The sequence below is a fragment of the Bos indicus genome, chromosome 3 (genome assembly GCF_029378745.1).
Source record: "Bos indicus isolate NIAB-ARS_2022 breed Sahiwal x Tharparkar chromosome 3, NIAB-ARS_B.indTharparkar_mat_pri_1.0, whole genome shotgun sequence".
Lineage (NCBI taxonomy): Eukaryota > Metazoa > Chordata > Mammalia > Artiodactyla > Bovidae > Bos > Bos indicus.
In genome coordinates this window covers 99,500,854-99,526,120 of record NC_091762.1, presented here as the reverse complement: position 1 = coordinate 99,526,120, position 25,267 = coordinate 99,500,854, and the positions used below count along the sequence as shown (strand labels likewise).

The following is a 25,267-nucleotide window of genomic DNA, read 5'->3' as shown; positions in this document are numbered from 1 at the left end:
CTCCTATCGTAGGGGCCACCTTAGTGGGGTCTCTGAACATTCTTGAACAAATGATCAAAACGCCCCCTTGACTCCTCTTTGCCATTGACTTCAGCTGTTCTATTATGACACCTGGCCTATTTTTCCTGTGTGGGACGTCTACAAACCTCTGTTTACCTACTAATTGGACTGGAACCTGCACCCTAGTATACTCCAGTCCAAACATTTTAATAGCCCCCAATGATCAACCCTTGCCCATTCCTCTCATCCACAAGCCAATAAAACGAGCCATTCATTTCATTCCCCTTTTAGTAGGACTAGGAATAGTGGCTGGAACTGGAACAGGAACTGCGGGCTTAACCACCTCCATCCGAAACTACCAGACACTGTCTAAAGACTTATCAGACAGCCTCCATGAAATAGCTCAAGGCCTAATAACTATCCAAAATTAACTTGATTCCTTGGCGGCCGTAGTATTACAAAATAGAAGGGGATTAGATCTACTCATTGCAGAGAAGGGAGGTCTGTGCCTTTTTCTAGATGAATCCTGCTGTTTCTATGCCAACCAGTCCAATAATGTCCAAGCAGCTGCAAAAAACCTTACAGATCGAGCCTCATGAGTCCCCCAGGGATTAAGCAGCTCCTGGCAGTCATGGTTAACAGATTGGAACTGGATGCCTTGGGTTTTACCCCTTCTCAGACCATTCATTTTTATCATCCTCCTACTCACCTTTGGGCCTTGTTTGTTTAATCTTTTCCAGGGATTCCTCCAAGACCGAATGTGAGCCAATTCCTGAGACCAAGTCAAGACTGTTCTTTTGCTTGAGACCCTGATGGCTAGAATAGAAAATCAACACTAAGGGCCTTAGACTTCCTTCCTCCCAGACCACAAACCCCTGACTCTGATTTATCAGCACGAAGAAGCCCTGAACATTAACAGCACCCACCACTCTTTCTCTTTTTGTGTATATTCCTTAGGGTCTGGAAAGAAGGAAAGTTACATGGCTCAAAATAGCCTGGAGTTAAAACTCCCCACCATTCTATGCAAAACAAAGAACTCTCACACCCAAAGAAAAAAAATGGACATTAAGGTTGATTACGCTCAGCTCGCAGCAGGTCCAGCCTCTGGCTGATGTCCAGAATTCCTTGCCCCAGCAGTTTAAGCGATAACTACTCCGAACAACCTTGAAGAAGAACAGGCCCCCTTAAGACAGTAGAGTTCCACATGTATGCCTATATAGACCTACTCTTTTCTTGGGTTAGTGCAGCAGCTCACTAATCTGACTGCTGCTCCTTCTTGCCTCATTAAAGGTGATCTGTTCCTGTAAAGTGCCAGTTACATTCTTTTTCTGAACCTCACCTTCTCTAACTCCATACCCTACAGGGAACACTAGTGCACCATGTGTGGCAATGTAACTTGGTGAAACCACTATGGAAAACAGTATGTTGTTTATAACAGTCAAGATACAGAAACAATCTAAGTGTTAGTTAATGGATGAATGAATAAACAAAATGTTTATAAATGGATAAAACATTATACACACACACACACACACACACAGAGAGAGAGGGAGACAGAGAGAGGGGCTTCCCCAGTGTCTCAGTGGTAAAGAATCCACCTGCAATGAGGAGCCACAGGAGATGCAGGTTTGATCCCTGAGTTGGGAAGATCCCAGAAAGGAGGGCACGGTAACCCACTCCAGTATTCTTGCCTGGAGAATCCCCATGGACAGAGGAGCCTGGGAGGCTACAGTCTATAGTGTCACAAGGAGTCAAACACGACTGAAGTGACTGAGCACATATATACATATATATAACTGGAATGTAATTCAGACATAAGAAAGGAAGGGAATCTGGCTATTTGTGACAACATGGATGAAACTTGAGGGCAATATGATAACTAAAATAAGTCAGACCAAGAAAGATCATCTCACTTAAATGTCTAATCCAAAATAAAATAAAACAACTGGACTTACAGAGAAAAAATTGGAGGTTGCCAGAAGTAAGGGATAGGGGTTAGGCAAAATGAATTGAGTCAAAAGCTTCCAACTGTTATTTATAAAATAAATAAATCCTGGGGTGTAGGAGATGCAGGAGATTCTGGCTCGATCCCTGGGTTGAGAAGATCCACTGGAGGAGCTAATGGCGACCCACTCCAGTGGGTTAGTCTTATGCTTTGTATCCATTATTTGTAATTTATGTGATGAGCAAGATCTGCAAAAAATAGGACGATCATTTAAAACTCTGCTTATATCTTTGCTAAATATTAGAAATCTAGCACGAACAGACAAACCATTCCTGACAGGCTACTATATATTAAAAAGGGAAACAGAAGTAAAGCCAATCTTTTGAAAGTTTTTTATATTAAATAAGTGACATCATCTTAACCAAAACAATAAACATTAGCTCTACTCCAAAATGGGTTTGTTAAAGTAGCAAAGCCTGATAATTGTGTAACACTTAAACCTTTCTATTCAGAGGGGCAATTCTTCTTAACAATATGTTCATTAGTAATGACCTGTTTTTAGCTGTTTGCGTGCTCCAGTGTGCCAAGTCGCTCAGTTGTGACCACCTCTTTGCGACCCCATGGACTATAACTCTCCAGGTTCTTCTGTCCATGGGATTTTCCAGGCAGGAATACTGGAGTGGGTTGCCACTTCCTCCTCCAGGGATCTTCCCGACTCATGGATCAAACCCGTCTCCTGCCGTCTCCTGCACTGGCAGGCAGATTCTTTACCACTATACCACCTAGGAAGCCCTGTGACTAGCTATTCCTGTTTAATTACCATAGCATTCCTAACATTAATGGTACAAAAAGTTTTAGGGTGTGCAGAACTTCAAAAAAGATCATTTTTTCTCTTCTGTGGAATATCAATACTAATTGATGAAGCTGTAAAATTATTAAAGAATCATTATACCCATGAGCTTCCTTTGTATTAATATTTATCATTGCATCAGTTTATTGCTTGCCTATATATTAACAAGTTGAATTCCTCTACCTATACCACATCCATTAATTAATATAAAATTAAGGATACGATTTATTCTACCAAAAACAAGTTAGCTCTGTACTCCATCCTAAGGTCAGGATTGGCTTCAAATTCAAAATATGCTTACAATAGGTACCTTAGGAGCAGCTGCGAGGGCAGGGCAGAGAATGAATTCACCCTAGAGATTCTACGGAGAGTATGGCCCTGCCAATATCTTGATTTTGACCCAGTGATATTGATTTCATACTATGACCCCAAGAATTATAGCAAAATAAATTTATATTGTTTAAGTCACCAAGTTTCTGGTAAATTGCTACAGTTCTCCTGCAAAACTAATATAGATAGGATGGTAATCCTTTCTCTGAATACCTCACACAATTATTCATTCATTCATAGTCATTCAATCACTCAAAAATTAATATCTTTTGAGTTCATGGTTTAGTGCCTTAAGACAGAAAATGAATTAGTTCAATGAAATATGATAAAGGATGCACTGAAGGAATGAATATTAGGCTTGGGCCACCTAGGGAAGGTGAAAATTAAAAACTGAAGATGTCTGGAGGATGGATAGTAGAACACAAGTTGGCAAACGCTAGGAAAATTTTCCATGTATTGGCAAATCAATGGATGTCATACATGAAAAAGCAAGGGGTGAGGACATCACCTTCAACTCAACACACCTCTCACTTTTCCCATGATTATCTCCTTCAAGGTCATATCAGAGGCCCATAACACAGAAAGTAAAACACCATACATTTCAGGAAGGATTTTTTGGAAAGCTTTCCCAATGGGCCCCCATTTCCTATGGACGTGCTCTTTGAACTATTTAACCTCTTACTCCCAACACCCTCCTCCTTTGCCCATCCTCATGACAGGGGATTTATTACACAACCCGTGAGGCCAGAGTTTTCTTTTTCCCCTAAATCCTGAGCTCTGTCCAAACTCCAGGGCATGTAACCGCTTACACTCATTCTTCTCCACTTTCACCTTGTTCTTTGGTTGCCTTCCATACCCCTCTGTGCCCCCACACAAGGACTCTTGGACCCTGACTTTTCCCCTTCACTTGGCTCAGCACTAGCTTTTCTGCCACAGCATAGGGGCAGTAAGGGAAAGAACTTTGAAGTGGGAGAAGCTGGGATTTGAATTCTGGTTGTTACCTTTTCCCTCCCCCAGTCCTTGGCTTCTTCTATGTAGCTGGGCTCAAAATGCTTGGTAATAGCTACTGTTGGTGAGCACCTCCTATGTTCTAGGCACTAAGGATAGAACATTATATATTTTATCTTACAAGGATCCTACAAGACAGATTTTAAAAATCCCCATAGTCTAGACAAGAAAATAAAGGCACTAAGAGGCTAGTTGCTTGCCCAGGGTCACTCTGGTGGTGAGAGGTAGAACCAGGATTCAAACCCAGGCAGTCTGGCTCCAGAGACTCTGCTGTTAACCATGAGCATAAAAAGATAATGAGTGTGTTGAGCTGCTGTCCATACATGAAAACAGCCTAATTTTCCAAGGGCATTTCATGTTTGATCTGTTTTCCAGTGATCCAAGTAGTAGGTTATCAACTCCATGAACTGGTATAAATGCAGTAGTGAGGCTTCACTACTCAGGGCTGCCTTGGTGAGAAAGTGTTGGGTAATCTCTGTGGTTAGATGTAGCAATCACTGAAAATGATATTTATGGAGAATTTTCAATGAGCTTATTACAAAGTGAGACTATTCAACTGTAGAGTATGCGCTAAACTCTTTAAAAATTCTATGTCAATTGTAGTTACTATTTATTAACCAGTAAATATTTTTCCCTTTCATTTGGTACCCACCTAACCCAATCAAGGACTCCTTTAAAGTTGTCACTAAGCATTCAATGTCCTTATAATTTCCATAACCTGGACCAGAAGACAGTACTTACTGATGATCCTCAATAAATACTTCAGTTCAGTTCAGTCGCTCAGTTGTGTCCGACTCTTTGTGACCTCATGAATCGCAGCACGCCTGGCCTCCCTGTCCATCACCAACTCCCAGAGTTCACCCAAACTCATGTGCATTGAGTCAGTGATGCCATCCAGCCATCTCATCCTCTGTCGTCCCCTTCTCCTCCTGCCCACAATCCCTCCCAGCATCAGGGTCTTTTCCAATGAGTCAACTCTTTGCATGAGGTGGTCAAAGTACTAGAGTTTCAGCTTTAGCATCATTCCTTCCAAAGAACACCCAGGACTGGTCTCCTTTAGGATGGACTGGTTGGATCTCCTTGCAGTCCAAGGGACTCGCAAGAGTCTTCTCCAAAACCATAGTTCAAAAGCATCAACCCTTCAGCGATCAGCTTTCTTCACATTCCAACTCTCACATCCATACATGACCACTGGAAAAACAATAGCCTTGACTAGACGGACCTTTGTTGGCAAAGTAGTATCTCTGCTTTTGAATATGCTACCTAGGTTGGTCATAACTTTCTTTCCAAGGAGTAAGCTTCTTTTAATTTCATGGCTGCAACCACCATCTGCAGAGATTTTGGAGCCCCCCAAAATAAAGTCTGACTGTTTCCACTGTCTCCCCATCTATTTCCCATGAAGGGATGGGACCAGATGCCATGATCTTAGTTTTCTGAATGTTGAGCTTTAAGCCAGCTTTTTCACTCTCCTCTTTCATTTTCATCAAGAGGCTTTTTAGTTCCTCTTCACTTTCTGCCATAAGGGTGGTGTCATCTGCATATCTGAGGTTATTGATATTTCTCCTGGCAATCTTGATTCCACCTTGTGCTTCTTCCAGCCCAGCGTTTCTCATGATGTACTCTGCATATAAGTCAAATAAGCAGGGTGACAATATACAGCCTTGACATACTCCTTTTCCTATTTGGAACCAGTCTGTTGTTCCATGTCCAGTTCTAATTGTTGCTTCCTGACCTGCATACAGATTTCTCAAGAGGCAGGTCAGGTGGTCTGGTATTCCCATCTCTTTCAGAATTTTCCACAGTTTATTGTGATCCACACAGTCAAAGGCTTTGGCATAGTCAATAAAGCAGAAGTAGATGTTTTTCTGGAACTCTCTTGCTTTTTCCATGATCCAGCGGATGTTGGCAATTTGATCTCTGGTTCCTCTGCCTTTTCTAAAACCAGCTTGAACATCTGGAAGTTCATAGTTCACGTATTGCTGAAGCCTGGCTTGGAGAATTCTGAGTATTACTTTACTAGAGTGTGATATGAGTGCAATTGTGTGGTAGTTTGAGCACTCTTTGGCATTGCCTTTCTTTGGGATTGGAATGAAAACTGACCTTTTCCAGTCCTGTGGCCACTGCTGAGTTTTCCAAATTTGCTGGCATATTGAGTGCAACACTTTCACAACATCGTCTTTCAGGATTTGAAATAAATACTTACTGATTTGGTAAATGAGTGAAAGAGGGAGGAAGTGTAACTTGGACTAGTTAAATCATTTTCTTCAATAGACTAGGGTCAGTGTTTAGTGCCATATTTTAACAAATAAATTAATATTTTTATTTCAGAATTCTTCCTGGCTCAGGTTATAGGCAACAGAAAGGCAGAAGAAAGAATGTAGTCAATTCCCAAGGCAGCAGCTTATAGTGATTACTGCTGTGGGGAGGTAACAGGCACTTCTTGTTCTCTGCATTTGAGAACGTTGGGTTTGATGCTGATGTGAGTTATCATATCTTGCTTACTTTTACGCTCATATAAAGACAGCAATTTCCAGGAAAAGTCTTTCAAGCCTAAATATTTGCTTGCTTTTCCCATGCAGTGGAAGTCACAGAACAATTCTGTTTGTTTTAGCCTGGGTCAATATATATCACTCCAGTTGAAGCTGGCTTAAAACTCAACATTCAAAAAACTAACATCATGGCATCCAGTCCCATCACTTCATGGCAATTATATGGAGAACCAGTGGAAATAGTGACGGACTTTAGTTTCTTGGGCTCCAAAATCACTGAGGATGTTGACTGTGGCCATGAAATTAGAAGATGCTTGCTCCTTCGAAGAAAACCCATGACAAGCCTAGACAACATATGAAAAAATAGAGACATTACTTTACCGACATGGGTATGTAAAGTCAAAGCTATGGTTTTCCCAGTAGTCATGTATGGATGTGAGAACTGGACCATAAAGACAGCTAAGTGTTGAAGAATTGATGCTTTTCAACTGTGGTGTTGGAGAAGACTCTAGAGAGTACCGTGGACTGCAAGGAGTTCGAACCAGTCAATCCTAAAGGAAATCAATCCTGAATATTCATTGGAAGGACTGATGCTGAAGCTGGAGTTCCAATACTTTGGCTACCTTATGGGAAGAGCTGACTCATTAACAAAGACTGTGATGCTGGGAAGGATTGAAGGCAGGTGGAGAAGGGGATGACAGAGGACAAGATGATTGGATGGCATCACTGACTCAGTGGTCAGGAGATGGTGAAGGATAAGGAAGCCTGGTGTGCTGCAGTCCATGGAGTCACAAAGAGCCAAACATGACTGAGGGACTGAACAAGAACAAATCCATATCACCTCTTTCTGCCTGGAATTAGATACAGTAATGAATCTGAGAAAGCGCAGTATCCTTTTCCTGTACTCTGCACGATGCTGGCAGTAAAAGCTGTAAAGGTTTTAAAGTGTCTCTTCAATGCTTACATAGAGCTTATACTTTCTAAAACACAATCACAACTACTCCCCAATTTACCATGTGTTATTAAGCTTGTTTTACGGATAAGAAAACAGGGATAGTGGACTTTTCAAGACACAAAACAAGTCATTGTCAGAATTAAGACCATCGCCCTAAATTTATAACTCCAGCTTTGCTAATTCCTGACTCTCATTCATTTTGTATCAGCTTGCTATGTGGTGCCATGGTGCCAGCTGCTTTCTCTATATCATCCTTTCTATACTCTCTGTCCTAGAACATACACCACCCTCTAGACAATCTCTCCAACCAAGTGTCTCAAATTTCATGGCTGCAGTCACCATCCACAGTGATTTTGGAGCCCAAGAAAATAAAATCTGTCACTGTTTCCAATTTTTCGCTTCTGTTTGCCATGAAATGTTGCAATCAGATGCCACGATCTTAGTATTTTGAACCCTGAGTTTCAAGCCAGTTTTTTCACTCCCTTCAGTTTAGTTCAGTTCAGTCACTCAGTCGTGTCCGACTCTCCCTTATTTCACTCTTATTAAGAGGCTTTTAGTTCCTCTTCAGTTCAGTTCAGTTGCTCAGTCGTGTCTGAATCTTGGTGACCCCATGAATCACAGCATGCCAGGTCTCCCTGTCCATCACCAACTCCCGGAGTTCACTCAAACTCACGTCCATTGAGTCAGTGATGCCATCCAGCCATCTCATCCTCTGTTGTCCCCTTCTCCTCCTGCCCACAATCCCTCCCAGCATCAGAGTCTTTTCCAATGAGTCAACTCTTTGCATGAGGTGGCCAAAGTACTAGAGTTTCAGCTTTAGCATAATTTCTTCCAAAGAACACCCAGGACCAATCTCCTTTAGAATGGACTGGTTGGATCTCCTTGCAGTCCAAGGGACTCGCAAGAGTCTTCTCCAACACCACAGTTCAAAAGCATCAATTCTTTGGCGCTCAGCTTTCTTCACAGTCCAACTCTCACATCCATGCATGACCACTGGAAAAACAATAGCCTTGACTAGACGACCTCTGTTGGCAAAGTAATGTCTCTGCTTTTGAATATGCTATCTAGGTTGGTCATAACTTTTCTTCCAAGGAGTAAGCTTCTTTTAATTTCATGGCTGCAATCACCATCTGCAGAGATTTTGGAGCCCAAAATAAAGTCTGACACTGTTTCCACTGTCTCCCCATCTATTTCCCATGAAGGGATGGGACCAGATGCCATGATCTTAGTTTTCTGAATGTCGAGCTTTAAACCAGCTTTTTCACTCTCCTCTTTCATTTTCATCAAGAGGCTTTTTAGTTCCTCTTCACTTTCTGCCATAAGGGTGGTGTCATCTGCATAACTGAGGTTATTGATATTTCTCCCGGCAATCTTGATTCCAGCTTGTGCTTCTTCCAGCCCAGCGTTTCTCATGATGTACTCTACATATAAGTCAAATAAGCAGGGTGACAATATACAGCCTTGACATACTCCTTTTCCTATTTGGAACCAGTCTGTTGTTCCATGTCCAATTCTAACTGTTGCTTCCTGATCTACATATAGGTTTCTCAAGAGGCAGGTCAGGTGGTCTGGTATTCCCATCTCTTTCAGAATTTTCCACAGTTTATTGTGATCCACATAGTCAAAGGCTTTAGTATAGCCAATGAAGCAGAAGTAGATGTTTTTCTGGAATTCCCTTGCTTTCTCAATGACCCAGCTAATGTTGATAATTTGATCTCTGGTCCCTCTATGTTTTTTAAACCCAGCTTGCACATCTGGAAATTCTTGATTCACATACTGCTGAGTCCTAGCTTGAAGGATTTTGAGCATACTCTTGCTAGCATGTAAAGTTAGCACAATGGTATGTGGTCTGAACATTCTTTAGCGTTGCCCTTATTGGGGATTGGAATGAAAACTGACCTTTGCCCATCTTATGGCCATTGCTGAGCTTTCCAAATTTGCTGAAATATTGAGTGCAGTCCTTTAAGAGCATCATATTTGAGGATTTTAAATAAAGATACATAAAACATCATCACTGAATGTTACTAACCATATTTTTATAAAAAGGAAGATTCTGATGACCATATATTCAATATCTTAGAACTTTTCAGGCAAATTTAAGAGTTTAGTAAGACCAGCTGGTTGGTCCTAGCTGTACTGGTGAAAGCACTGAAGGAAATGGATGAGGTTGGGGATTCAAATTCCCAGGCCAAACTACACACAACTGACTGGAAGGCTTCAATATCTGACCTGAAAGAAACCTTTGTTTCCTGTAGCCACAGGGCCTCAGCCAGGGCTGAGATTTGTGAAAACAAAATCCAGAGTCTCATCCTGTCAGTGTCTGAATTACATGCAAATTGATTTCCCAATCTTCTGCCAAAGTGTGCGCGTTTATTGGGAAGTAATGGGAACCTGACATTGGAATGGGGACATATGGGAAGATCCCAGTGAAGCTGGAAACATTAAACCCCTAAATTTAGCTACTTCTTTACCAACTGATGAATATATGTGTTCTAGTTATGCATTCCAGAACCAGAAAAATAACTTTAGGAGGGATGGGTATACAGCACCTCTAGGTGGCAATAACTGGCATGTGTGAGGTAAGGTTCTCCAGGAAAGGGTAAATGCTCTAAATTAAAGGCCAATGTATGGTGCTTTTTCTTTGTTTTTTTTTTTTTTTTTTTTACTTTATTGACTTTTAGTTGATTTGCAATACTGTGTTACTTTCAGGTGTACAGCAAAGAGATTCAGATGTATGCACTATATGCATACATTCTCTTTTTCAGATTCTCCTCCATTATAGGTTATCAAAATATGTTGAATAAGATTCCCAGTCCTAAACAGTAAAATCTTGATATTTATCTACTTTATATACAGTAGTGTTTATCGAATAATCCCATACTCCTAGTTTATTCCTTTCTCCCTTTTTCCTTGGTAAGCTAATGCATGTTTCTATGTCTGTGAGTCCGTTTCTGTTTTGTAAACAAGTTCACTCATTTTATTTTATAATTTTTCTACACTACCTCTATTCCTGTTACTTATTTGTTTTAAGTGGAGGCTAATTACTATACAATGTTGTGGTGGTTTTTGCCATATGTCGACCCAGCCACAGGTGTACATGCGTCCCCTTTTCCTGAACCCCCCCACCCCATCTCGCTGGGTTATCCCAGAGCACCAGCTTTGAGTGCCCTGCTTCATATATTGAACTTGCACTGGTCATCTGTTTTACATATGGTAATATACATGTTTCAGTGCTATTCTCTCATATCACCCCATTCTTGCTTCTACCACATAGTCCAAAACTCTGTTCTTTACATCTGTGTCTCTTTTGCTGTCTTCCATGTAGGGTCGTCATTACCGTCTTTCTAAATTCTAAATATATGCATTAATGTACCGTACTGGTCTTTCTGACTTTGCTTCACTCTGTATAATAGGCTCCAGTTTCGTCCACCTCATTAGAATGGACTCAAAGGCGTTCTTTTTTACAGCTGAGTAATACTGCATTGTGTATATGTACCACAAATTCCTCATCCATTCGTCTGCCAATGGACATCTAGGTTGCTCCATATCCTGGCTATGGTAAACTGTGCTGCAATGAACATTGGGCTACACATGTCTCTTTCAATTCTGGTTTCCTCAGTGTGTATACCCTGAAGTGGGATGGCTGGGTCATACGGCAGTTCTATTTCCAGCTTTTTAGGAATCTCCACACTGTTCTCCACAGTGGCTATACTAGTTTGCATTCCCAACTGGGGCATTGTCATTTCTGCCTTACCCTCTGGAGAAGCTCAGTATTTACAAGTGTCCTGAGGGGCCTGGCTTCTCCCTGCTTGGCACCCAAAACTTGTGCCCAGCTGGTTCCTCCCAGGCCTCCTGCACACACACGGACCCACCCCTTGTGGCATCTGAGGAGCCTGCAGGTCCTATCCATGGGGAAGGGCTGCCAGGGGGCTAGTGACACGGCCAGTCTGGGCTCTTCTCAAATCTCTTCTTGGGTGAAGGAGACCCATGTGCCTGACCAAGTCTGCAAGTCTTCCCTGCTCAGCACAGGGTGGGCGCTGGCTGGGCCCCTCTATAGATGTGGTGAGAAACCTACCACAGAAGAAGAGGCAGGCTCCTTCTCTGACAGGTGTTGGTGTGAGCTTTTTCCCTCTGAGCCTTAGGTGACAAGGCCTTTCTTCTGACTCAGCTGTCATGGGAGCCTCAGGCGCCAGGCAGGGTGTGGGGCTTGAGTGACTCCAGAGTGTGAAGCTGCAGGGGGGCTGGACACACTGTCCTTGCTAGGGTCTCGGCCCCATAGAGCAGGTGTTATTCCCCTCCTCCTCCCCGCTGTTATTCCCTCCCCTTCTCTCTCTTCTGCTTCATCCAACTCCTTTCAGGCAAGACACACACATTCCATATGATATTGTGCACTTTATCCAGGGACGGGGAAAGAGGAAACCATGTGAGTGAAATGGAGGTAGACCCATCTCACACAGGAGAGAGCAGTGGCCCAGGGCGAAGGAGTCACACAGGATTTAACAGGTCCAGTGATGGCTCCCCAGGTGTTTTTGATCTAGTTCCCAGAAACCCAGAATAAGCCTGTTTGATCTGAGTTGCCCAGGTAAGCACAAAGTCTTGATGAAAGAGAAGGTTATATGAAGACAGAAGCAGAGGGACATTTGAAGATGCTGCTGGATTTGAATGTGGAGGAGGGCCCAGGAGCCAAGGAATGCAAGGATTGCAGCTCTAGATGCAAAAATGGCAAAAAGCAGGATCCTGTACCAGGTCCCTGGATGAGGGGCATGTCAACATCTTGGTTATGTCCAGGGAAACCCTTTTCTGACTTCTCACTCCAGAGCCATCAGAGGATAACTGTGTGTTGTTCTAAGTCCCTAAGGCAGAGACAATTCATTTTACCATCAAAACAGAAGTGAATACAGGGACAGACAGGCAGGCAGAAGGGGAGAAACACAGGTGAGAACAGACAGACTCGAGGGTGTTGGGTGATGAGGATTCCGGTGGACAGTGAGAGATACAGGGGGTCAGAGACAGATGGAGAGACAAGCAGATAGGGAGCCTGGAGAAAGGTGAGAGAAGGGCAGCAAGTCAGCTGAGCAGGAGGCAGGAGATGAGGCAAGCTGGCAGGTGGGCAGATCAAAGCTGGAAGTGGGCAAAGGGGCAAGGACAGGGAGAGTGACAGCAAGACAGGATGGCGGGCAGGGGCCCTCAGGGCTTGTCCTTGTCCCCACCTGGGTCAGAGAGCTTCCTGAGCTGCAAGTGGATCCCATTTTTGGATCTCAGCACAATGACTGGCATGGGCACAGGGACCCTGGAGGAATCCGGTGACAGCTCAAAGCGAAGCAAGGTCAGGGCCACGGCCACCTTCAACTCATTCATGGCAAACTGCTTCCCGATGCAGTTCCTACGTTCGGAGATAAAAAGGAAGTAAGCAGAGGCTTCTAACCCCTGCTGAGCACAGGGAATCAGGGCTCTCCTAGAGGTGGCCCAGCCCTAATCCCTTCCTTACTCAACACACTGAACTTGCCAGCAAAGCTCTCCCCCTGACAGATGACAAAGCCCACCTCTCTAAGGACTAGCTCCTAACTCATACTCCTGCTCTCAGCAGGAAAACCTGGGGAGCATCAGTGCTCTAAACCACAGAGTCAAGTCAAGTGGATCAAGACTGTGAACTAGTACTTTATTCACTCGTTCACTGGCAATTCCCGGTTTCAGGTCAGCCCAGGGCACTGTAGGGGCAGGGCAGACAGCCTCTCAGAACCTTACCACCTACGGTGGACAGACAGGCTGCCTAGTCCCCAGAGATGACAAGACAGGGCTGTGCAAGGAATCAGAATGGCAACAGGGAGGCTTCCTGGAGAGGACAAGGGTTAATGACCCTGAACCTACTGGACCCATTCCTTCCCAGTTAATGGTCTTGCTTCCTGTCTCCCTCAGTCCCTCAGTCAATCTACCTTTGGCATGTTCCATTCTAATCCAAAAATGACCCTCCTAACAATCACTTGGGCTCCTCATCTGGCCTTTTCAGCCTCCATTCCTCCCTTCCCTCTAAAGCCCCAGTAGCTCCAGGCCTGCTCTGTTCCGCATCACAGGGAGCACATGTCCCAGTGACTCAGCGGCATCACAGCCCTCTCTGGATTCTTCCTCACTCATCTGGAATCTGTCCCTCTCGTCTTCCTGACTCAGGGACGGTTGAGGTCCCCTCCCCTTGCCTCTGCCATCCTCATGCTCAAGGCTCCATCCAGTGACCACCACCCTCACCCCCTCTGCTGGCTGCACCTCTTCCCACTCTGGACCCTGAAGGCACCATGGGTGTAACTCAAGGACACAGCACATCCAGTGCCCAGCAGAGCGCCGGATCATGGATCCTCCACAGTCTTTTCAAGGAATGAATGAGTGAAAGAGTGGATGTGTGAATGATGTCTGTCTTGAGGAGACATGTTGTTGACAGTGAGCCCTGGGGGAGGACAGCGTTATCATCCCTGTGTTCCCATCTCCTAGCACAGGTCTTTGCACATGGAGACACGCTTAATACATACTTTCATATTTAAACAATATTAATTGAATTGAAAACAACTCAAGTGGAATCAGAATATAAGAAATATTCAGTCTGATCTAGGAATCAAGCTGCCAAGTCCCTTGTGCCCTCTAGTAGCAGCTGAATGACCTGCAGCCATGTCTACAAGGAAGGACTGGACCCTTGTGTAAATCAAATCCTAGAATCAATAAGACAGTTTACTTGAACACTGTTCTGTAAAGGTTGATTCATCAACTGAAAGTTTCCTAGATCTGTACAGTCAGAAAAAAGTTGCTTCTACTAAGTTACAAAGTCACTGTAGTTACTATTTCAGGGGAGGTTCTGTGCCCTTTAAGATTTTCACAGCAACCATTTAGGAGTGTATCAGTCAGGCTAACAGCTATTTCAAGGGTGCTTTATGTTTTACATGCAATAGATTTTTCAAATGCACGTGTCAAACACAAAATACTCTCCCCCATGTAGGGAAAGAGCAAATTAGCCAAGATGGCATTGTCAGGCGCTCTCTCCCTGCGGTCTCTCGCTGTCGCCTCAAGGTTTGTAACTAATGATTATGGAACAGCTAGACCACGTATAGCATTGCGTATGTGTGTCACATGGTACTCGCTTGGACTCTGGCTACTTTTGTTATATAAGCTCCACCTGCAAAAGGTCAGGGGGCGGTGTGTGGTATGCCTTTATGAGTTTGACTATGAAAGCCCTGGTTACTGCTGCATTGGGGCTACGTTGGAACGACATCATGGTTATATTATATGAGGTTATGTTCTAGCTATGTTACAGTTTTTACGGCTGCTGCTACGGCGGCTGCGTCAGGCCAGACAGAGCTGTGTTATGGAGGCCATAACACAGCCAGGAGAGAATAAACGTGTCTGCAGTTCCTACAGCTCCTCCAGTCCTCCTCCAGCCACTATCCTGGGTTCAGCAAACAGTGTGAACAGTATGAACAGTGAGAAACTGGCATCATGAGCAGGATCAGCAATAGACTTCCCAAAGCAGGCTTGATTGTCCTCCACTTTAAAGTTTTTCTTACTAACATTACTCTGTATAATCTGGGACTATGTTATCTAAATTCTGTTTTTTAATAAAGAATTTTAGCAACAGAAAATATATGCCATGGTTATGTTAATACACAGTCAAATCTATGTCGGATATACTGCAGGAATTGAGAACACACTCATGACTGTGAAACTTTCTTCAAACTACAACTGTAACTGATCACATACATGACTTGAAGCCTCAGGACATGGAATTCCCAATCCAGACAAGCACGCCGAATACAGTGAGGGTGGACAGGTGAATTAAGCAGAAAGACAGTGGGCTGACTAGGAAGGTGGGAACAGAGAAAATCATCTTTTAAGGTGACTGAAATTGTGCTAACCAAACATGTGTAGTTTAAATTTCATGAAGACCTGTAATGCTCAAATGTCATACTCCTAAAGTGAGGAAAACACTGGATACTTTGGATTGGCCACTGACATGGAAATGAGGTCAATCCTTGTGGACAGTAGGAGGTCAGTGTCAGAGTGGAGGGCCCTGAAGACCTTCTTGTACATGGAGACCCACGCCTCCTTCTCAGCACATCAACATACAAGGACAGAACTTCATGCTCCTCATATGAAGGTAGACAGTCACACACATCGGGTAGCAACCAGTGACACTTGCCTCCCCCAGTACAGAGGCCTCACCTGGATCCTCCTGAGAAGGGCAGGAAGGCATGGCTGTGTCGAGTAGAACCTGGCGCAAACCGAGTTGGGTCAAACACCTGCAGAGAGAGCACCAGGGTCAGGACATTTGGGGTCAAACCCCTCACATGAATGCACTGGGGGATAAGAATCCCAGAGAGGGAGCAGGGGAAGGGTTTGGTGTCGAGAGAGCATCCCATCTCCTCCTCCCACGTCCATCGTACCTCTGGGTTCGGCCACACCTTCGGGTTGTGATGAAGCCCATAAATGGAGAGGGAGACTAAGATTCCTGTGGGGCAGAGGAGAGAGAGAAGCCTGATGGTCCCATAGTGCAGGGGATGAGCGGCTTCACAAAAGTCCTGGGAGCCATCATGGGAGCACCCCCGGTCACTCTGAAAGAAATGATGCTCTTGCAAGACAGGTGGGCGGGGCATGACAAAGCACATGATCACAGATTAGGGGTAGGTGACCACAGCCCAGGATTGAGAATTAAAAGAATTGCAAGGTCACACTTAGGAGCAGCTCAGGTGACAACTCACATTTATCAAGTGCCATCATGAAGCTGGGGAATGTGCAAGAATCATTTAATCCTCACACAAGCACTCTTTTGTCCCCACAAGCCCATGAAGCACCTGAGCCTCAGAGAGGTTAAGGGTTGGGTCTATGATCCCACAGTTAGGAGGGAACAGGGCTGGGATTCAGACCCACTGGGTGCTGAGTCAGTGGGTGGCCTCCAGCCATGGCAGGGCTCAGACCTCATCATCACCTGCTCTCTGCCACCCAGCAGAGGGCACCTCAGAGACTAGAGCCTCTGACCCATGACGGTGGAGTCTTTTGAGCTCCCTCTCTTATTTACACCCCATATGGAAGCACCATGCCTCCCTCTGTTTCTGCCATCATGATTCAAGAATCAGAATTTTAGGCTGTATTATAAGACTGCACAGAAGGGTCAACATTTATTTGTTGAGCTTTGTTGCATTCAAGTTTTGTGTCAAACATTTTTTCTTTCAGTAGAAGTTAATTACTTTTCAACAGTGTGTTAGTTTCTGCCATACTACAGTGCAAATAAGGCAGTTATGTATCTATATATATGGAGAAGGAAATGGCAACTCACTTCAGTATTCTTGCCTGAGAAATCTCATGGACAGTGGATTCTGGTAGGCTATACTCTATGGGGTCACAAAAAAGCCAGACATGACTTAGCAACTAAACAACAGCTATATCCCCTCCATCTTGCACCTCTCTCTCCTTCCCATTCCACCCCTCTAGGTCATTTCAGATAATCAGGCTGGGCTTCCTTTTATATAGCAGCTTTCCACTAGATACATACTAGTATTTTACACATGATAGTCTAACTGTGTCGATGTTACTTTCTCAATTTGTCCTACCCTCTCCTTCCCCTCCTGCGTCCAAAAGTCCATTCCTTATGTCTGCATCTACATTCCTGCTCTGCAAATACATTCATCAGCATTATTTTCCTAGATTCTATATATACGTGTGTGTGTTAATATACGATATTTGTTTTTCTCTTTCTGAGTGCTTCCCTCTGTATAACAGGCTGTAGATTCTTCCACCTCACTGCAACTGACTCATATTTGTTCCATTTTATACTGAGTAATATTCCATTGTGTATACGGACCACAGCTTCATATCCATTCATCTATCAGTGGACACCTTGGTTGCTTCCATGACCTGGCTATTGTAAACGATGCTGCAATGAACACTGTGGCACATGTGCTTTTTGGATTCTGGTTTTCCCAAGGTATATTCCTAGGAGTAGGATTGTTGAGTATATGGTAGTATTAATCCTAGGATTTATGGAAAAGCATTTTTTAAAACTCATTCAAACTACAGAATAAATATTATCTTCAGGCAGACAAGAGCCAGAGCATCCTGGAACTGGAAATGCACAGGTGGATTACTGGTCTAGCATGTGGTCCTACAGAGTGCTTAGCTGAGTGGTGAGGTGAAGTTCATACCTGCAGGTAAGGAGCGTCCATCAGGGAAGGTGATGGGCTTGCTCAGCTCTCTGCTGATGACTGGTACTGGTGGATAAAGTCTCATGGCCTCCTTGATGCACATGGTCGTGTAGGGCATCTGGTCCAGATGGTCCCTGAAAGGAAGCCCATCTGAGGGCAGGCAGGACTGGACAAACACGGATTCTCTCTAGTTCAGGTAGGACAGGGCTCTTCCATCTCCAGGACGCTCACCAGGTGATGGAAGCACCATCGGCGAGGAGGCTCTGGATCTCTTCCCGACACCTCTGCTGATGTTCTGGGTGGGAGGCTAGAGCATAGAGGATCCAGGAGATGCCACTGGCTGTGGTGTCGTGACCCTCAAACATGAACGTGTCCACCTCAGCACGGAGGTCCTCGTCAGACAAGCTGCTCCCATTCTCCATCTGTGGAGGCAGGACCAGAGTGCAGGGTCTGCCCTTCCTGTGTGCTTCCACCCAAAGGCTCAGGCCTCTCCTGCCCACACTCACTCTGGCAAAGAGGAGGATGTCCAGGAAGTCCAAGTGCCTCCTGCTCCTCACCTTCTCCAGCTCTCCCTCCTTCTGCAGACGAGCCTTCCTCTCCTTGATCACTGCATCTGTCCCAGATGATTTCCAGCCAGAACTGAGCACTCTGGGCAGTTCAGATTCTGCACCCACCATAACCCCATTTGCCCCTCAGGCCCAGTTTGGTGCCAGGTGGATGAGGGTGAGGGTGAGTGTGGGACTGGGTGAGCATGTCAGGAATTAGAGTTCCAACACATTCTACTCTAGATGGGAATCCCAACACTAGCACAGCCCTTGGGCCTCTGGCTGAATGCTGCTTGGATAGGGTCTCACTCAGTCATCACCAACATGGGGACTCCTGTAACTCCCTGTTCAACACCCTACTCCCTGACCTCTGGGTTCCCAGTCCCTGCAGCAGGTGGGTCTGTGCCAGCTCCTGAAGAGGAAGCAGAAGTCTGGGATCTGCCTAAGGGGTCAAGGCCAGGCCATGTGAGCCTGATGAAGGTGGGGGAGCAGCCCAGGAAGGAGGGGAACCTGTGTGTTGATGGGCGAGCTGGCAGGCCCGGTGGTTCCAGTGGCCTTCAGGGGTCAGCCTGTAGATGAGGTCGTTCTGGTGGAAAGCATTCCGGAGTCGGGAAACAATCAGATGACTGACGTCCCTGATGGCCTGGATGTAGGACTGGGAGTTCCTGAAGGGAGAGGACGCAGAAGAGGCTGGAGGCGAGGGAGGCGCTGACCTGGAGAGGGTCAGATTCCTCAGGTAACACCGAGGCATTGTGATTTCTGCCTCATTTCCCTGGAGCCCTCCCCCTGGAGTCCTTTACAGGTGTCCTGAGAGGCCAGGCTTCTCCCTGAGCAGGAGTCAGGGGCCTCTGACTGAGTCAAGGGTAGTCTGGGTGGAATTTGACCGTGGTGCATGTCTCTCTGTAGAATGTTACTTCTTGTGTTGATAAACATCCACACTGCCCTTACTGCCTCTCAGGTAAGTCCTTCCCATTCGGGAAAACAGGACCCTGCCCTTGAAGAGCTGTCACTGACCTGTCCGTCTGGACGCTGCCCTGTTGGCTGAAGGCACACTTCATGATGGTGTCCAGGGTCATCAAGGAGACATGTCCAAAGATCTCCAGATGTGAGTCCTGGCTGACGAGCTCCTCCCACTTGTCCTGTGGAGGGAGGAGGCACTGGCCCTGCTCTGCTCCCCTAGAAGACCTGTGCTGCCAGGTCCAGGCTTTCTCTCTGTCTCTACATCTTCAGACGAGATTTCTCCATTTTCTAAGTAGACATGTTTTAGCAACTTAGGCCTGTAACACCCGTGTGTAATGTGATGCCTATTTTTTCTGAATCTTTCTTATATATGCAGTTATATTCTCCTCTAATATCCTAAGTAATTCTGAATATTTGGAATAATTTATGAAAATAACCACTTTTGGCAGAGCAGAAAGCATAGTTTCTCAGGCGACAAAGGGAGAACTTCTGTGTCCTGATGTCAGATCTGGACAGGTGATTTCCAACACAAGGAAGCAAATATTTCAAGGCAAGGAAAAGCTAAAATGGCTCTAATGGGGCATGAGCTACTCAATTGCTTTCGTTCATCTAATGTTAGCTAAGAACAGGTGCTACCTGGGCTGGATCAGAGGTGATGTTTGTGAAGACCCAGCTCTGTGAGTGTAGACCCAGACTCATTTCCTCTTATGGATGGCTCAGTGACATGCAAAAGCCATGGAACCCAGGCCAGATCCCACTTGTGTGACATCCTGGGATATCCACTCTGCCTCTGCAACTGTCATTGTCCAGGCCAGCCAGGGCCACTGTGAGCTGACCTCCTTGATCTACTCCCCTGTGTTCAAACATGGAGATGGGAGAAGAGTGGACCCTGAATACACCGTGGCCCTATTTCTCTTGGTGAGGAGAAAAGTATGGATCCAGGTTGGTGCCTAGATGTTCCTCTGTCCCACCTAGCTTTAATGAGTGCTGTCTCCTACTAAGTCATGAGTGCATCATTCTGGGCGGCTCTATTCAATAGGTGTCTGAGGGACGTAAGTGTCTGATAGTGGACTTTGTCAGCTGTCCTGGATTCTAGTGTGTATGGTGACAAGCGATGGACTCACCAGCATCACTCGGACAGAGTCGGCCATGATTCCCACGTAGGGCTTCAGGATGTCATAGTGGAAGGCTGGGGTCAGCATCCGCCGGTGCTGGAACCACGTCTGCCCCTCCAACAGCAGCAAACCTGTCCCTGGACCACAGATGGGTGTGTATGGGAATCGGAGAGACTAGGGCCCTCTTGGGAGGAACCAGGGGTGTCAGGAGAAGTCTCCTCATGGGCAGGGGTCAGCAAGGCCAGTACACTTCAGGGATGTGAATTTCCAGTATGTGTGTCCATAGCATGTGATTATGATGAAAAAGTGTAAGAGGGCAGGTCATAAAAGAACTTATTGAAAAGTCAGGGAACATTAGAAAAGACTGAGAATTGATGAAGAAACAGCTAGGCTTCAGGAGGGCTACAGTGCCATTACAAAGACTGGTGGAATTTTAGAAAAATGAGGGTTGATTCAGAGCTGAGGGTTCCTGACTCCTGTTCTTCTCCATTTACACAAAGAGACTGCTCTTGGTTAACCTAACGGGTGGGTGGTTGGCAGTTGTATTTAAATGCACTTACCAATCCAGGGCTTCAGGCATCTGTAGGTAACGTGAGCCTTTGGGTCTGAAAAGTAAGGAGGGAAGATGGATGGGACCAAACACGGAGACAGCCTCTAGAGCAGCTGAGGTCTAGACCTTGGCTCCCTTCCCTTCCTGGTGCTTGCCAAACGGCACTCACTCTGAAGCCACCACCCACTTGCCTCCCATCCCTGACTCTCTGTCCTGATAGTCACTGTGGTCCCAGGAAAGTAGACTCAGTGTTGCAGAGCAGAACACCCACAGGACTAAGATGGTGAATTGCCCTGAAACATAAACTCTGTTCAGTGCCATAGAATGAGACAGAATCTGTGATTTTTCTATAGTCAGTGGTGGTCTGGCCATCTCAAGAACCAGGACAGGCAACAGTGAAAGGTGCCCAACCTAAGACAGTGTGGACAAGGAATTGGCTCCAGTCTGGGATCATTTCAGTTTGTTTTAAAAAGAAAAAAAGACGTAAAAGAGAAACCAGCCCTCACCAGGAGTAAAGCATTTATTAATAGTAAATAATGTTGTCCTATCTGGCTTTGGTTGGGAGGGTGTTTGGAGGAATTCAGGCCTTGGCATCTGATGTGCCTGTGTCTTCTGGAATTTCACACCCAGGGGCATGTACTCAAATGGAAGATTGTCTCCGGCTGAGGGTTTCCCTCTCACCTGATCTCCCCAGGACCATCTTCATGTAGTCAGGGTCGTAGACCAATAACAAGGCCCTCGTGCCCCACATCCAGCGAACACAGGCCCTTGGGTATTTCTCTACCCTTTTCAGTAGGTGTGGCAGCTCGCCCTCCTCTTGGTACTGTCACCAAGGGAAAGACAAGTCAGTGACTTCTTTCTTTTAGTTCCAGAGCAGGAGTGGAGGTGAAGGCCTGCGAGGGTACCAGGTGGTCACTCTGCAGCCATCAGCAGAACTAAGAGTTTAGAACGATTTCTTCTGACCTGGAATCTCATCCAACCGTGCAGGCTGTCCACCATTCTCCTAAGATCGGATTCTGTCCCATGTCAAGTAGAGTTATGGGCCAACACTACAAACTGCCTACAGAATCTTACATCAAAGATAATTCCATGGCTTGTGAAACATTTGGAAATAATTTGCACACAGTGACATAACTTCTTGAGCAATTTATGATAATTTGTATCACTTGGTAGGCTTCCCTGGCACCTCAGGTATTATGAATTTATCTACAAAGTGGGAGACCTGGGCCGATGCCTGTGTTGGGAAGATTCCCTGGAGAAAGTAAGCAAGTTTTCATATTATTTGGTTTATTTATAGAAGAGATAAATATTTTAAGAATTTAATTTATACATTAGTTTCATTTGCCATCCTGATCATATATATGTTTGATGTTATCCCAGCATACATTTAATGTATATGAGTATGAAAGAATGTTTGGAATGTGTTTGGCTAAGTGAAAAAAATTAAATATTACATTGTGTGTGATATAATTTTCCATCTTGAGTGTGTGCACAGTTGTAGGTCAGATTTGGCATGTACACATATGAGAATGGTATTGAAATAAGATTTTGATATGTGGAGTTTTGATCTCATTTTCGTTGACTAATTGTCAGAAACTTTTGTGCACTTCCCGTCTTGTGGTGGAATCTTTGTACACCCCTGAGTGTGGACCACAAAGGCCTTTCCTTTCTGAATTTGCCCTCTCTCTTCTTGCCCTGACAGGCTGGCGATTCCACAGGACCCATTGCTCTGCCCCCAGGATGCTGCTGCCAGCGCTTCCTGCACTGGGTCCACCTGCTCATCTTCCGTGTCTTTGCTCAAGTTCTTCCCTCTACCTGGTGGCCTGTCATCTTTACCACAGAGCAACTGCCTCTCCTCTACTTTGGAGACTCAGTTTGTTTTGTTACCTCTGGATTTCTGGTCAACATTTGATCCCAGGCAAGTTCCAAATAGTCACATCATCTTTATTTCAATGGCTTCTGTGTAACTCAGATCAAACCCTCTACACTTTGGTATCTGACCTCTACCAGCATCTTTCTACCATCAAGACTCACCAGCTCTGAGGCAAATTGGCTACTCTGGGTCACGTTCCTTCACTGAGCTTGTGTTTACTGAGCAGCAACTCTGTGCCAGACACAGATTGAAGGCACTAAATTAGGCAGCGGCTCAAGATGCTTGTCTGTTTGTGGCCTGAAGGCTCGTGAAATAGACTGAGAGAGCAAGTGGCCATAAGCGGAAGGCATCATGAATGTGTGATGGACAGAAGACAAAGCCTATGAGGAAGCTTTGGGGAAGGGGGCCTAACTCAGACCTGGATGTTAGGAAGTCTTCCTGCACTTGCTTTTTCTTTGGCTCCCATTTACCAAGATGCTTTCAGGATAGAAACATGAACCAGAGGCAAGGTTTCCCAGAAGAAGCTCATTGCTATATCTTGCAGAGAGAAATAACTAGTTAGCACTGACTTGTGGGAAGGACATCCAAGGGAAAAAGAGTGTCCTCTCCACTCCTGGGAGATTCAGGATGAAAATGACTTGGGCATGGGACTTGTGAGACACTCATTGGAGGGATGAGATCATTCCGGGGAGAGGGCACATGGGAGCTGAGTCCCAGAGGCTGGAATGCACAGGCAGGGGGGAAGGACCTTGAGTGACCTGGGGTGCAGGAGATTAGGAAGGAGAGGAGAGAGAGGTACTGGGCCAGGCTGCATGGGGCTTGGGCTGCTTCTAGTTCTTGTCTTTGGCTCCACTCTGCTCTAATCGTGCTGCTGAGAAAGAGAGACCTCAGCTCTCTGCAACCTGTGATTATCTCCTAAAACTTGTTTAAGTCACAGACCCTTGGTGACCCATTTCCATGTGGTCCCTGACTTTGCTCTGAGCTCCCCCACCCCCAGGCTTTGGTGCCGGTGCTGGGTGGGCTGGTGCTGCCCCTCCCAGCCTGCAAGCTGCTCCTTTCCCTCCTGCCTGTCCCTCCACACAATGGACTGACACCGCTCTGTGCAGGCTCTGTTTTGGGCATTGAGGGTGAGGAGGATTACAGGCTCAGTTCCCAGAGCTCATAGTTCAGAAAGACGACACCAAACAGGCAGTTCTCCTCACTTGGCCTCATCATGGGAACTTCGCTCCTGTGTGTGGCCTCTGGTGTGGGTTTCTGGCACTGACCTTACCGGACTAGAAAATCCCTTAGTCTGAATGAACCAAGCCACTCTGTCTCCACACCTGACATAACCCAACCCCGCAGGTAAGCCTCTTTTCCTGTGACTTGACACATTCTTAGATTCCTGTCTGTTGTCTCCACACACAGTGAACCCACGGGGCTGATCCATCAGACTGGACATTTGTGCTGTCAGGAAAGCACAGGGCCAGGTATGAACTTGCTGAGTGTGACCATGCTCTAGATCTCCGGCCCTCCCGACCCTCCCACTCCCCCATCCAGCTCCATCTTACCTCCCACTTGTGTCCACAGAACCAGTGGGAAGGAGGAGATGGGAAGTGATGAAGGGCTTTGAGCAGCCACTGTCTGCGCAGGTAGAGCTGTGCCGCCTTGATCAGAAGCAGAACCAGGCCGAGCAGGGAGACCACCTGCAGGAGTCCGGAGACACCACCCAGGGCTCTGGAGGGGCTCAGTGCAGAGACACTCATGGTGCAGTGGCTTCTGGATCGCTGACTGTCCCTGACTGTGGCTGACCTCCCCTGAGCAGCCAGCCTGATCTGGGAGGATGTCCCCGCCCACCTGGGGGAGGGTGAAGGTGAAGGCAGAGCTCAGACCTGGGCCTCCAGATTTGCTGTTCTTTTTTTTTGTTTGTTTTTCTTAAACCAATCTCTCTTTTGTTACAAAATGTAGGTATTATGAAGAGAAGATAATATTTATAAATTGATTTGGGATCTGGGTTGTTCTAGGATACTGCAAACTATCACATTCTTACATTTTTGAAACCTTTAGACAGTTTGAAATAAAAGAGAAAAGTAAATATTTTTAAAAGCTTCCTGACAACTGAGTCCCTTCAGAGTTCTCCTGAAACTATCACACATTGATAATTGGCTGTACCCCAATAAAAATTGGGCTGGTGGCACAGAGGGTAAAGAATCTGCCTGCAATGCAGGAGACCCAGGTTGAATCTTAGCCAGGAAGATCCCCTGGAGAAAGCAATGACTACCCATTACAGTATTCTTTCCTGCAGAATTCCACAGAGGAGCCTGGCACGTTACAGTCTTTAGGGTTGCAAAGAGTTCGAACCTACTGAGCAACTAACTTTCTTTTCAGTAAAAAATATAAAAGGTTAAAGAACAAACAAACATTCAGATTACGGAAAAAGCTCCTTGAATAACTTATCCCTGTGGTGTCTTATTTAACAGTGTGATATTGTTC

At 45.6% G+C, this 25,267-nt stretch overlaps 1 protein-coding gene across 4 annotated transcripts; it reads right to left on the bottom strand.

Moving 5' to 3' along the window:
• Positions 1-1,904: 1,904 nt before the first annotated feature.
• LOC109556326 (cytochrome P450 4A25-like) lies at positions 1,905-24,592 on the bottom strand. 4 transcript variants are annotated; one of them, XM_070786597.1, is made up of 13 exons: positions 24,346-24,591; positions 21,604-21,745; positions 20,933-20,977; positions 20,382-20,509; positions 19,312-19,436; positions 18,808-19,010; positions 18,259-18,365; positions 17,984-18,174; positions 17,753-17,886; positions 15,998-16,062; positions 15,777-15,853; positions 12,788-12,960; positions 1,905-2,193 (listed from the first exon to the last, which is right to left on the bottom strand). In XM_070786597.1, exons 1-13 carry the CDS (start codon positions 24,538-24,540, stop codon positions 2,165-2,167), a joined length of 1,614 nt encoding a protein of 537 aa, XP_070642698.1. In that variant the 5' UTR covers positions 24,541-24,591; the 3' UTR covers positions 1,905-2,164. The 4 variants fall into 4 exon arrangements, with proteins under 4 accessions (XP_070642698.1, XP_070642697.1, XP_070642696.1 ...); XM_070786596.1 differs by having other exon boundaries at positions 18,808-18,962; XM_070786594.1 differs by lacking the exon at positions 1,905-2,193 and adding an exon at positions 11,955-12,430 and having other exon boundaries at positions 24,346-24,592.
• Positions 24,593-25,267: the final 675 nt, after the last annotated feature.